The sequence below is a fragment of the Lutjanus erythropterus genome, chromosome 9 (genome assembly GCF_056507025.1).
Source record: "Lutjanus erythropterus isolate fLutEry1 chromosome 9, fLutEry1.hap2, whole genome shotgun sequence".
NCBI classification, from domain to species: domain Eukaryota; kingdom Metazoa; phylum Chordata; class Actinopteri; order Lutjaniformes; family Lutjanidae; genus Lutjanus; species Lutjanus erythropterus.
In genome coordinates this window covers 37,136,635-37,149,647 of record NC_139325.1, presented here as the reverse complement: position 1 = coordinate 37,149,647, position 13,013 = coordinate 37,136,635, and the positions used below count along the sequence as shown (strand labels likewise).

Here is a 13,013-nt window from a genome sequence, read left to right as displayed (position 1 = left end):
CACGTGGGGCGTCGACATGTTACAAAACTAACTTAACCGGTAAGTGATTGGCTGAAGAGCCTCAGGCTCATCAGTAAATCATTCCACGTTAAGGACAACGGGTCAAACGTTTCATCTGCTGTTTTTGTCTAGACGTATGCCCTCCGTTTTTGTACAACTGATTCATTTACATTAATAAATCATGCTTTTCACCAAAACGGTACACTTTGGACTGAAAAATAAACAATATTAAAGCGCAACAAGCTGTGAGCAGCTTTCTTGGAATGAGTCAGTGATGAAATTAATAACACCTGACAGAGGATCTGATCCAGTCACCACCTTCAGTGTAAACCCACCTGAGGCTGTGAGATGCCCCGGGGCTGTTGACTAAGTATAAAGAGGGAGAAAGTCCACACATGGGGGAGGTGGAATTGATGAATGGCTCAAAGAAACACAGAACTTTCACCCAAGAGGCCAGGGTTCATGTCCTGTGGGAAACCAATACGTTGTTTAAAAGGTTGTAAGGCACATAACATTATCATGTGACCTTTGTCTTTTTTCATGTGACTTTAATGCCGTGAGTGATGTCACGTGACATATGCAACGGTAACCCCAAACATGGTCTTATCCTTAACCGAACTAAGTACTTTTTGTGCCTAAACCTAACCTAACTGCCTCATTTAACTTGATGAATCAACCATTTTGCATTGGTTTCAACAGGAACAAATAGAAACGGGGCATCCAACAGGAACCGCACTGTGCAGCGCTGCATCACTCTGAACCAGTGTTGAGATTCACATGGAAAACAATGCATTTTGTTCAGTTTGGGCATGGACTTTTTAGAAAACACATTTTAGAGAACAATGTATTTCTAGGTTCATGTTGGATCAGCTGCCATAGCATGAAAACAGCCCCTAACTGCCCCTGAATGCAACTGGTGAACGATTCATGAGGGGGAGAATAGGGAGGTAACGAATGAGTTCTCCTGAAATGATGCTTCTGTTTAAGTTCCGACATTTTCACTGGAATCACAACATAATCTCATATGTAAAGGCTCCACTGATTCTTAACACTGAGGAGAGGAAACTGCTTTCAGTTCCATGTTGCTTATTTGAAAATGTTCATTGTTTCTTTCATAATGAAAGATCAAAAGTCAAATCCAGGTCCATTTGGATTCCTGAACCCAACATGTGTGAGGCGTGCAAAGACAACAAAAAGGTACCCGCATGTACCTGCATGAATAGCAGGGGGATACAGGTGACCCTGGGTCACACGGGGGAGCCTCTCCAAAATGTCAGGAACATTTAGCTTCCTGAACTGTGAGGAGGGCAAATCTGTCACGACGCTCAAAAACCGTCACTCTCAGCGAGGGCTTCAGGAGACGGGGCATCTGGAGGAATGTTAAAAATGTTTCAGGGGGTAGCGTGTCTTCACAGGGGGAAGGGGGAACCTTACCTGTGAGGCCGTCTTAGTGACCCCGCCGCTTGTCACGCCTTTCGTCAACAGAGTCATGCACCGGTGCACCCCGCAAACTGATACGACATCGGGGCTGCAGGTGGAGCCGACCTGCTCTCTTATCAGCCTCGCTCATCTATTGTACATTGACAGGAGGGACTTTCAGCGCTTCAATTAAAGACAAATGGCTAGTTATGACAGCAGAAATATGCTGAAAATAAGGGCGGGTTGTGCTCCCAACAGATCTTTGTTTTCTGTTTCTGAAATAACAAACAGGATAAACAGGAATAATCAGAATTTGTAATTCAGTGACTGAAATAAGTGATTCAGAAGCAGTTCTCGAAAACAACCTGCAGGGCAATGAGAACAAAGCCATCAATCACATGGAAATGAAGTGTCAGAGCGAGCTGCAGGGCCAGGAGAGTTCACCTGCAGGCTGGAGTAAGTTACTGAGAACTTTCTGCAGCTGCACAGGAGAAGAAGCAGGAAATCAGTCAGAGAACTGAGTGACAAGAAGTTACTGATCCTCATTTCTTTAAAGGAAAACATAATCTATCAAGGCTTTTTCCCAGTCTCGCGCCCATTATGAAAAGAATCTAGTGAACATTTTGCATCATAAAAATTGTTTTCAAACTACCACAAGGTGGCATGAAAGCAATTAAATGTAATGAGTATTTTGGCTTCATTGATATTCACTCACAAATGGTTAAATATTGTGCAAAAAAGTGCCATTGTCAGCTTAAAATTTAGTTTGTTTTGCTTGCCTTTTTAAAAACTTGATGGCATCAAGATACAACTCATGTTTGACCTGTAACTCCACTTGTAAAGATCAGAGTCAGGATGAAATGTGAAACCACAGCAGTGTCAGAATAAAACAGGAATGAAGGCTTGTTGTCCAATGGTACTTTCCAATTTATGTATGCAGTCTACATACAGCAGAGGGCAATGTTTGTTCTGCTTATTCACCAGAATGAGTGGTGCTGATGATGGAGAGAGAAGAAACAGAGGAGTTACTGGAAAAGAATGAAGCAAAAGGGAGGAAGGAAAGGAGGAAGAGGTGTTGATAAATGACTTGAAAAAAACTCATGTGTTCAAAACTGACGATGTGTTGATGTGGACAAGTGGACATTTTGGCCAGATGGTGGCACTAGAGAAAAGGTAGGCACGGTCACTAAGAGTCATCACTGGGGACCACAAACATCTGTCGTTTGGTCCAGAGCATCACATTGCAGCAACTTCAAGCCAAAGTGTTGGACCAACAAACTTACCCACTGTTAGACATACATAAATACATACATATATACATAACACCCTCCTATCACGTCTGAAGGAGCTCACACTGCAGCTAAAAAGGCACAAACAAATGTAGCTAACATATGTAGCCCCTGTGTTTGTTTGACCCACCAGTTCACAGGCTGGTATTTGCAGTGTCTTAACGTTTGTTGTGAAACTGGTGATTGTGCATCTTTATTTGCATTCATGTTTTTCTAAATGTCACATGTGGTCAAACTAAACACTTGAACTAGCAGAACTTCTCTTCATTTGCTAGTGCTTCTCAATTTGCATTTTTTCTTACTGTAAGTTGCAGTGCATTTACACGTGTTCTAACAATGCAAAAATAAGAGAAACAAAGAAAAAGCACTTTTCATTGCTTAACTGAAACTGATCTCAGTCAGGATTCATCACTTTTAAGCCATGATTGAAGATGTCTCTCATATACTTTGCTATTATACCACCTTAAGTATGTAACTTTTTGTACATAATACATTTTAGATCAACTTTTATCAAAGATCAATTGAATGGCTCTATTAACTTTTTTCATTGATTGTAGCGTAAAAAAATGGATAGATACATACATAGATAAGAGTGCTGCAGAGACAGTTGGCCGTTTTCACCTAGAGGTGTTTGGGTGAATACTAATTGGAGGATAAGAAAGAGTCCCATTGATGACAGAGCACAATAGAGAAGCAACACAAGCAAAAACAGAAGAATCCCATTATTTCATCTTCTTTCCACATTGGACCGTGTTTGTGTGACCGCCGCCTGCTGTCACTGCGTGGAGACCGTGACTGTCACAATGCGGCCCTTGTGCCCGGGGGCCACGGCGGCAGAGGAAACTAGAGCCGACACAGCTTCCTCTCCCACTGCCCCCGGAGCCATGTGGGCAATAACAAAGATGGCTGAATGCACACTATAGTCCTCTTTGGCACCAGCCCTCTGGGAAAGGTTAGAATACACAGGAGGGCTTGTTGTCCGCAGGGTTCAGTGATGGCTCATCACTGTAACCACTGTATGATACAATATGCTGTTTGACAGCAGGAGCCAATATAGTAGCCAGGATGCTAATTTGACTTTTTATTGGTCAAATGTGGCAAAAACAAACAAGCATGTGCCACATTTAGCCCTTGGCAGTAATTCTACTGATAAAATTTGTCTTGCTACAGGAATTTACAACTTATTGCTTGTTGCAGGTGGAGAGCGATCTTTCTGACCCTAGAAAAACAGCTAATTGGTTTTAACTGGTGCAAAATACAACAGGTTTTGGGGCTAGAATGAACATGCACATTTTAGACTGTTGTTGAGACGTCTTGTGGTGCAGGGCACAGACATGTCCTTGACCAACCTTGCCAATTTGGAAGAAATGGCAGCACAGCTAACAAGCAGGCTTATCAGCTAATGAGCAAACAAGGTAACCCACTAGTGAGCATGCAAGTTTTTTAGCTGTTCAGTGCAAGACTTCTCATTTCACCAGTGTGTGGTTAATGGCGTCCGTCCCCACAGGGACACTGAAATACTTTTTTCTATTCTGAACTGTGTCTGAGCCCAAACCACAACTTTACTGTTGGAAAGCAAGACACAGCTACCAAGCATATTTTCAGGATGTTTAAGAGGTAAATTCTAGAATGGGGTTGGAGGACTTAAAGTAAACAAGGTGCAAGAGCTTTCTTGCTATCTGGGTAATAAAGGAAGGCTAAATTACTGGTACTGACTTAATTAACCAAACCATTTTAACTAGAGTTTCATGGATACACATTGCTTGGATTGATTTACCATAATGTGCAATTTAAAAACACCTACAAGGCTTCTCTGCTGCCTCACACCACCTCTTGAACTATGAGGCGTTTATTTTATAATTTTTAAACAGATTGTACCTCTTTTTTTGTTTTCTTTACACAGACATATGTAACCCTCCAACAGGCTGCCAATAGACCAGCTGTGCAAAAGTAGAGGTGACTTGCATGATGCTTGCGGGTGTGCGTGCATTTATGGTCAGTGCAGTTTGGGTCTATGGGTCTTACAGATGCAGGTACGACCCCGGTTCAGGTTTTTCTTCTTTAAAGTCTAACAAGCTGCACCAGAAGCAGTGCAGTTGTGGTCTTCTGCATCACAAATTTAAAGGTCCAGTGTACCATTAATGTCTACAGAGGGTCTTCGTCCATGGAGGATCCTCCACCATGTTGCACCACCACATGTCTAGAGTAGGCCAGAATGGACAAACCAAACACTGAATCTTGGTTGGGGAGGGTAAAAGTGATTGCAAACTGAAAGCTCATAGCTAGATGTCACTAAATCCTCCACAACAGTCCTTTGACAAACAAAGATGGGTTTAATAGTCACAGGAAGTGATACTAACTCAGCACTACAATATTTCAGTATCAGCTCTAGAAACTGCAAAACTGCAAAACTCCTCAGACTTTAATGTCTTGCAGTTTTATTTTTATTTTGTCTCACTGGCGAAGAAGAACTCAGCGGAAAATAGAAACAAAGACAGCATGTCAGACCTTCATACGGTCATCAACATCTGGAGCAGAGAGGACAACAATCCTGTTTACACACTGTTGACAACAGACTGGACCATATGACCAGAATGAGGGGTGGAGGGGTTGGTGAGAGTGAGAGGATGAACTGTGTGTGACATTCAGGGCTCGGACAGAGGAACAAACAGGGATAAACAGCATCCTCTACTTCAGAAGTTATGAATTATCAAAGAATTCAGACACTTTAAAAGCATCGCCGTCATGTGGGACAACGCAGGAGGATGACCGCACACCTGCATCTTCTCAGCTTCACAGGTCTGAACTATTGTTTTTTTTTCCTTTACTGTTACTAATTTCATTCAGTGTTTAATACAGTTTGTAGTACATGCTGACCTAAAATCTGCCATGTCATAAAATACAACAAGTGCATAAAAACCTTGGATTATTTGTCACATTTAGTTTAATTTCTCCTGACTGTTTCATTGGTGGAAATTTGTCAGGCGGTGTGTGAGAGCATAAAGAGAAGATAAAATGTGGTTGGTTTTGAGCAGCAGAAACTGAATCTTAGTAAAAACTTTGCTCTGTTTTCTTTTGATCTGTAGGAGCTGGCAGAGTGACTCCCTTCATAATGAACTGTGCAGTGATTCTCATATTAACATCAAGCTGCTTCACCTGGTCTTCAGCTATATACACCCCCGACAGAGCAGGTACAGCACTGACTGTGATGAATGACGTTTTGGAAATCCTTCTTGTCTGCAGCTAATGAATGAATGATATCATCTGACTACCTCTGAAACCTGCTCCTCCCACATGTGAACATTAAGAGTTAAAGCTCTTAGTGGGATATGGAAACATTTTTTCCATAGAAATTCTAACATAGCAAACATTTAATTCACGACTGATCAGCTGTTTCTGCTCACACAGTCTCCTCATGGTTCTATAATACATCCATGATGGCACCGAACAGATCTGAAGGAACCTTCCTAACATGAAACTAACTACATTGGGTTTATTATTTTTTTACTCTTTGGAGTTTGACTGCTGCTCTTACATGGTATGTGGTATGATGGTTTTCTGATTCGGTGCTACCTACCACTTATCTCAATGAACCATCTCCTAATAGTCACATAACAGTAGGGAAACGAGCAATCATTTGCATTTTCTTTTGCTCATTTACTCGAAATTTACTTTACACTTTGATTGAAACACGGCTTTGAAACTCATGGAGATGTCAGACTGCAAATGGCATCAGTAGGAAACATTCAGGCAGTGTTCAAACGTAGGCCTGCTTAGGAATTTCTCCAACGGTCCAGTGTATAAGATTTATGGGGATTTATTGGCAAAATGTCAGAACTGGAGTGTAATATTTATAAACCCTTTATGTCTGCAGAGGGGTTTCTACAGTAGCTCAGAACAGACAAACTATGTACTGGCTCTAGATACACTTCGTCATGTTTTGTGCAAGTTTTACAGCTGTATATTCTCCTACACACTTGATGACAAGATCAGATGTTTGCAGTCTGCAAGATCACTGATAGATGCAGCTAAATTCTATGCACTGGTCCTTTAAAAAGTAAAGTCAAATGGATTAACATTTAAGGGAGAAAAGTGTGGCTCTACATGCTTTGCTGGGTGGGCGTGGTTTCCACTTTATTTCAATTTCCACACACAAAACAACACGTATGCTGACTTGAAACGCTGGCTTCATGCAACAAGACTTCACTACCACAGCATCAACACTACCTGCTGCTGTTTGTTTATCACTGGGTAAACACCTTTTCCCACCCTTGCCGCCATGTAACCACAAAGGCATGGTCAAATGGAGGCCACTTAAAGGAAAATACCACTGACTAGGGTTTGCTTGAAGATTTCAAGGGCCGTTCTGCAGTAGTTTTCTGCTTTGTGTGATTTGGGTTGAATTTTTCCTTTTTTGCATGACTCACCTTTAATTTTGATCCTATATATGTTCTTATTTTTGCATAAAGTGCGCATCTCTAAAGTTCTATATCTTTTTAGGGTTGTAAATTGAAAGCACTTTCCTTAAATCATTGGTAATATTATCAATCAGTTAATCGGTTTAAAAAAAATTGAATACAGAAAATACCAATGCTGTTTTTTACCTTTCAATTAAAGCTTTATTTCTACAGCAACATACTGCATATTCACTGGCAACACTGCATAATGTAGGAAACAAACTACATAAACACATATACTTGAATATAAAAATCAAAATAATCTGTTATATTCTAGATCTTTATTTGATAGATCTGTTAAATTTTCATCAATCATTGATTAATTGTTATTCCTAAACCTTTTAGATTAATTCTCAATATAATGACTGTGCATTGGTTTGCATTAATGTCAGCATGTCACATAAAATAAGACTGACTTTTGTTGGCATCAACACCGTCTGGATCCTGTTTCACCCACAGCACCTAAGAAGCTGAAGTACCTCCTTGAGCCGCCTGTGTTCGCTGAGGTCGTTGGCCAAAGAGGAGGAAACGTCACCTTGCCGTGTATCCTGAGAACCAAACCCAGTCATTACAAAGTGAAATGGACAAAGCTGGAACCGGAACACGTGGGGCCAGAGAACATTATCATGATATCAAATGCACACGACTTCAAGCCGTATGGCCATCTTGGACAGCGGGCGTCTCTCCGGAAGGCTCACACCATGGACGCCTCCCTGCACCTCAGCCTTCTTGAGCTTGAAGATGGAGGCACGTATCGCTGTGAGCTCGTCAACGGCATCGAGGATGAGAGTGTTAAGGTTAATTTGAGGATAGAAGGTAACTAAAGCAACGAGGAGCCCAGTGTCTAATCAAAATGTTAAGCTGGAGGAATGCCTCCCTGTCTGCTGTAACTGCAGTCCACGCTAGAGGTCTTCATGGGTACAAAAGAAAAGTAGAACCCAGAACCAAACCAGACCTGTCTAATATTTGAAAGCTGAGACCTGGACCCATGCAGAACTGACTATATCAAACCCGATCCATAAGGGAGACCTGATCAGCATAGACTCCACACTGGTTGGTTTCAACAAGTTAACATTAATGCACAAGGGAGAACAAAACTTTGTTTTGTACTTGACGCAGTAGCTAAAAGATCTAACTTTTACTGGTATAAATAAAGTAAAACATGTTTTAAATGTTTTCTCACCTACATAGGGGTATGATTTTATCACAGCTGATGATTCATGGCTTTATTCACTTCTTACACAAAATATTCTAAGTGTGAAAACAAACCCTGATGACAAATGGCTTCTGTTTCTAGGTGTGGTGTTCCCATATCAGAGTAAAAGTGGTCGCTACAAATTCAATTACCATGAGGCTAAGGAGGCTTGCTCTGGGCAAGATGGCACGTTAGCCTCATTTGACCAGCTGTACAGAGGTACCACAGATTGGACAAAGTATTTAGTTCCAACCAGTAAAATGATGTTTGTGGTTATATCAGCTTTCTTTAATCAGCATGTCTCCTCCTGCAGCCTGGACGGAGGGTCTGGACTGGTGTAATGCAGGCTGGCTCCAGGATGGGACCGTTAATTACCCCATCATTCGTCCTCGACCTGTCTGCGGAGGAGAGCTGCTCCCCGGCATCCGCAGTTACGGCGCAAAAGATAAGAATCAGGATCAGTTTGACGCTTTCTGCTTCACCTCCCAGACGTCTGGTAAGCTCTGAGTGGGTTGGCTGTGATCAGTGTTTAGTCTGGTTTCCTGAAAGAAAGCTGGAAGCAGCATGAAGTTTGTTCAAGGCAGAGCTGCTATGAATGAAAATGTAAATAAAACTCCTACATTAAATATCAGCTGATGTTCTGCTCTGTTAGCTTTTAGTGAGATTCCTCCAGAGCAGAGAGTTTGTCATGCAGTTTGGAGGATTGCAGGGGTGAAGATGTTTCTACATTACAAAGTACACAGCTTGTATTTGCCCTCTGAACCCTATCATAGGATCAGGATCTCATGCAAGATCATTTTTTATTCTTATCTGAACTTTCTCTGACTTTTTTCAAACAGTATAACTGTGCCACAACAAAAGCTCCTAAGTTCAGATGACAGGCTTAAGCATGTGTATTTGAAGGCACATTAATGAGTTGAATTATTTGTAAATTAGCATAGTTAATTCCCCAATAATACCATATAAGGCTATGCTTTGTGGCCCATAAGGGCATCTCTGCATGTGAAGATGTGGCCTATACACGTGACAATCAGTAATAGTCAATTTAAATTAATAATTATGTCATTCGTCAAACAGATAAATGTCAACATAATTAAGAAGTCATTTTTGGAGGTTTTCCTCAAAAGGGAACATAAGCATTCATGAAAAACTTTAGTTTGGATAACAGCAGAGTGACAGCATGTGACTCCTATGACAGGCCTGGATCAATTTTTATTTGTACCTAAAAGAAAATTCTAAATACGATAAGATTGGTAAAATGCAGCAAGTTATTCTAAATCCTTTGTACACAAAAACAAATCTCTCCATGCAAGTCTTTCTTGCATGAGCCCCAGTGTTGTTTGTCAGTCTCTTTCAAACCACAATCAATAAAAAAGGATTCTTACAAGTGTTTTCTGATTGGCCATTGTTTAAACTGGGGTCCATCATTGTCTAATTCACAAAGAAAAAAGTCATTTGAAAATAAAGAATTTCAAAGAAAGATCAGTCATGATTCCTACCTGAGTGACATATGATAAAAAACAGCAGATTTGTCCTCTAAATGCCAAAGAGTAATAGTAACACCAGGCAGAAAACCACAGCCATCATCACTGCAGGGTGTGGTTGGGTTTGCACAGAAGTGCCCTCCATTGCATTTATAACCACGCCCCCAACAGTGATGTCACAGGGTCCTGGAGTACACCTGTACATCACTGCAGCAAGGTGAGAAGTTAAACCACTGAAGGTTTGCAAAGGTCAGATTTTCAGGGAAGCTAAGTTTGTTAAAAGTCAATTAATTTGATTGATGCACCGAAACAGTTCTTTAGTGTTGTAAGAAAGAACCTGTGCATAAACTGGTTGTTTTGCCCTCAAATGTTGTTGCTTAATTTTAAAGTCATTGTGCAGTGTTTCTCTGCAGTGATAGTGAATGTCAACAAGCTGACCTTTAGTAGCTGCAGTGTGAGAGTGGGACTGATAGTAGGTTGACAGAGGACAATAAAAATCTGTTGGTGAGACGTGGAAAAGTTTAGTAGGAAAATACTTGAACAAAACTATGTGAACATTCTATGACAACGAGTCAGTGGGTTGAAGTTCTTTGGACGCGTTTCCATAAATCTTTCTTCTTTTTCCTCACAGGCTCCGTCTCCTACATATCCGGGGCTTTCTCCTTCGAGCAGGCAGAACGCGCCTGTAGACGTCAGGGAGCCGAGTTGGCGCTGGTCGGCCATCTTTACGCCGCCTGGCGCTTCCAAAAATATGACCAGTGTGACGGCGGATGGCTGAGAGACGGCAGCGTACGGTTTCCCATCAGCAACCCCAGGGAGCGCTGTGGAGGCATCCCTGAGGCGGGGGTGCGCTCATTTGGATTCCCCAACAAGATGATGCATCTTTATGGTGCATACTGCTATAGGTAGCCTAAAATAAAATTTTAAAAAAATGAAACGACACACGACAAAACCGTTTTTCCATCAGTGTCCCAACAGAGTGAGCCCCTTGTCTAGACCACAGGATCATGGTGGCGACCACAGTGTTGACGCCACAATGAAGTGTCTTTCATTTTGAAGCATGAGCAGCATCCAAAATTTCTATGTACTTGGCAGTTTTCCTTCAGTACGTGTGAATAATTCATGATCAATTTTTGCAGCAACAAGATTCATATGATTGTGGTATAAGCAAGGCAAGTGTGTGTCTGTGTGCCAGTGGCTGATGAGCAAAAGAGAGAAAGGGGGGGGAAAAAATAGTGTAGGTGGATGTCCTCAGAGCAGACAGGTGTTGGACATAAGAGCAAAGTTTAGCAGAAAAGTTGTCCAGTAGCAGTAAATGTACAGTTTGCCTAGAAATAAATGCTGCAGAAGTTGGAGAAGTTCCTGTGCCTTGTTTTCCTGCTGCTGCGTCTGTGGAATCAAACCGGAGCAGAGGGAGCTGCTCTCTGGCTGTGGAGCACACTTTGGTCACAAGATGTAGGTGAAATACATTTCCAGTGCCTTTTACTGGACACCAGTCTCGCAATTATGTGTCTGTTGTCAAAAAATAGGCTTGATTTACCCCTGTCAGACACAGCTAGGACAGGAAATGCACAGAGCTGGTGCAGACAGCTGCATAGATCAAAATGAGAGCATTTCTTTTACGCGAGACAATGTGAGTAAAAAAACACTGTTGACTCGTTTGTGGTCGAGACGGGGGGTAAGCAAGAAAACCAGAGAGGCCCAGAATTCACTGCAGAGCAAATACAACTTAAGTCTTAAGTAAGTAACTCTATATCTGATGCTGACAGTGGAATTATGAGGTTTTTATATATTTTCAAAATTTAATTAGTTATATTTTGTGTTATTTATTGTGAACAGGGATTTTTGATTTGAGTAATTTCTAGCTCAGTGTCCCCTTTCCATATAACTTGATGGAGACAGAATTTTTTAGAGCTCAGAACTAATTTAGAGGGCAGATAGAGCATCATATAGTAACTCTAAACTGATTTTTGTTTTACTCAGTAAGAAGGAAGGAAGCCAAATGACTGCCATGGATAGGGCTTATTTCTTTCTTTCTTATTTCTTTCTGTCTTTTTAAACTGAGAAAAAAAAAAAAAATCCCCAGGATGCTTGCAGTTTGGTGACAAATGCTGGTAAAATTTAGTTGTGGCTGTCTTCACTCCCCAGTCACTCTCTCAAAATTAATAATTGTATGGGAAATAATTGTTGGCTTGTAAAACATTTATTTTGGAACCCACAAGAACAGGCAGAATGGAGACATTTCACAACAATCTTCTTCCACTAACCCGATAATAAAGTGTTGATATTTGTGCACTGGGTAACTTATCAGCTTATCACTGCACCTGTCCATTTAACACGAGGACTGCTTCCTGTGAGCTCATTCAGAGAAGCTAAAACTGTCAGTCTCTCACCATGAACTTTTATCTGTAAATTGCATGTAATTTAATATGTTCAATAAAAATGTCCACATCCAAGTGTATTTATTTGTGAATAAATTATTTGTGCATTATTTAAAGTTTGTTTGGGGGTTAAAATGACTCATCCTCATTTAGACTGACGTAGTAAATTGAGCTCTGTATTTTAAAAAGCTTCACAGAGTCACTCAGTACCAGAGGGACATGGACACACACCGACAGAGGACAGTTTCCAGGTACTGGCACTGCCATCTGGCGTTGGTGACATAATTTGGAGCCAGAGCCTGCAGCGGTGAACGGGGTTGGAGGCTCCGCCTACACAACCATCCGACTCAATCCAGCGCTCAGCTGTCAATCATGACATGAAACTCCCTTTGTTGTTATGCTGTTAATAATTAAGTTTTGTAATATCTTGTAGTTTGTGTTGTGTGTATATAAACTGTGCCTTAACAACATTAGTACGATTCATGTTAGCTAGTCAGCTATGAACCAGCCTGCTAGCAGAACTCCCTGTCCTCAGGGCAGTAAACATTACCATGGTAACAGCAAAATCCAATCACAGATCTCGCTGTTACACTTTAGGATTTTGGGTACTTAAATGACATTGTGAATACAATGAGTTTTTTCCTAAAACGAGGAGGGATTTGTGTGAACTACAGAAGCAAATACCATCGACTGACAGTCTCACAGGTTGTGCCAAGTCCACATTCAATGATTACAACATTATGGCTGATGTCGTAAATCTTCTATGCAGAATATGAATGGGATTTTCA

The 13,013-nt window shown here is 41.2% G+C and overlaps 1 protein-coding gene across 1 annotated transcript; it reads left to right on the top strand.

Annotated features, from left to right (window-relative positions):
• Positions 1 to 5,301: 5,301 nt before the first annotated feature.
• hapln2 (hyaluronan and proteoglycan link protein 2) lies at positions 5,302 to 11,068 on the top strand. Its single transcript, XM_084727488.1, has 6 exons — positions 5,302 to 5,507; positions 5,795 to 5,899; positions 7,625 to 7,981; positions 8,463 to 8,579; positions 8,674 to 8,856; positions 10,476 to 11,068. The coding sequence occupies exons 1-6, from the start codon at positions 5,474 to 5,476 to the stop codon at positions 10,751 to 10,753; spliced, it is 1,074 nt and encodes a 357-aa protein (XP_084583614.1). The 5' UTR covers positions 5,302 to 5,473; the 3' UTR covers positions 10,754 to 11,068.
• Positions 11,069 to 13,013: the final 1,945 nt, after the last annotated feature.

Bases quoted from the DNA above. Each gene is read 5' to 3' on its own strand.
- hapln2 (XM_084727488.1), top strand. From the start codon at position 5,474: ATGACCGCACACCTGCATCTTCTCAGCTTCACAG. The intron at 7,982-8,462 runs GTAACTAAAGCA...TTCTGTTTCTAG, and splicing joins GGTTAATTTGAGGATAGAAG to GTGTGGTGTTCCCATATCAG. The intron at 8,857-10,475 runs GTAAGCTCTGAG...TTTTCCTCACAG, and splicing joins CTTCACCTCCCAGACGTCTG to GCTCCGTCTCCTACATATCC.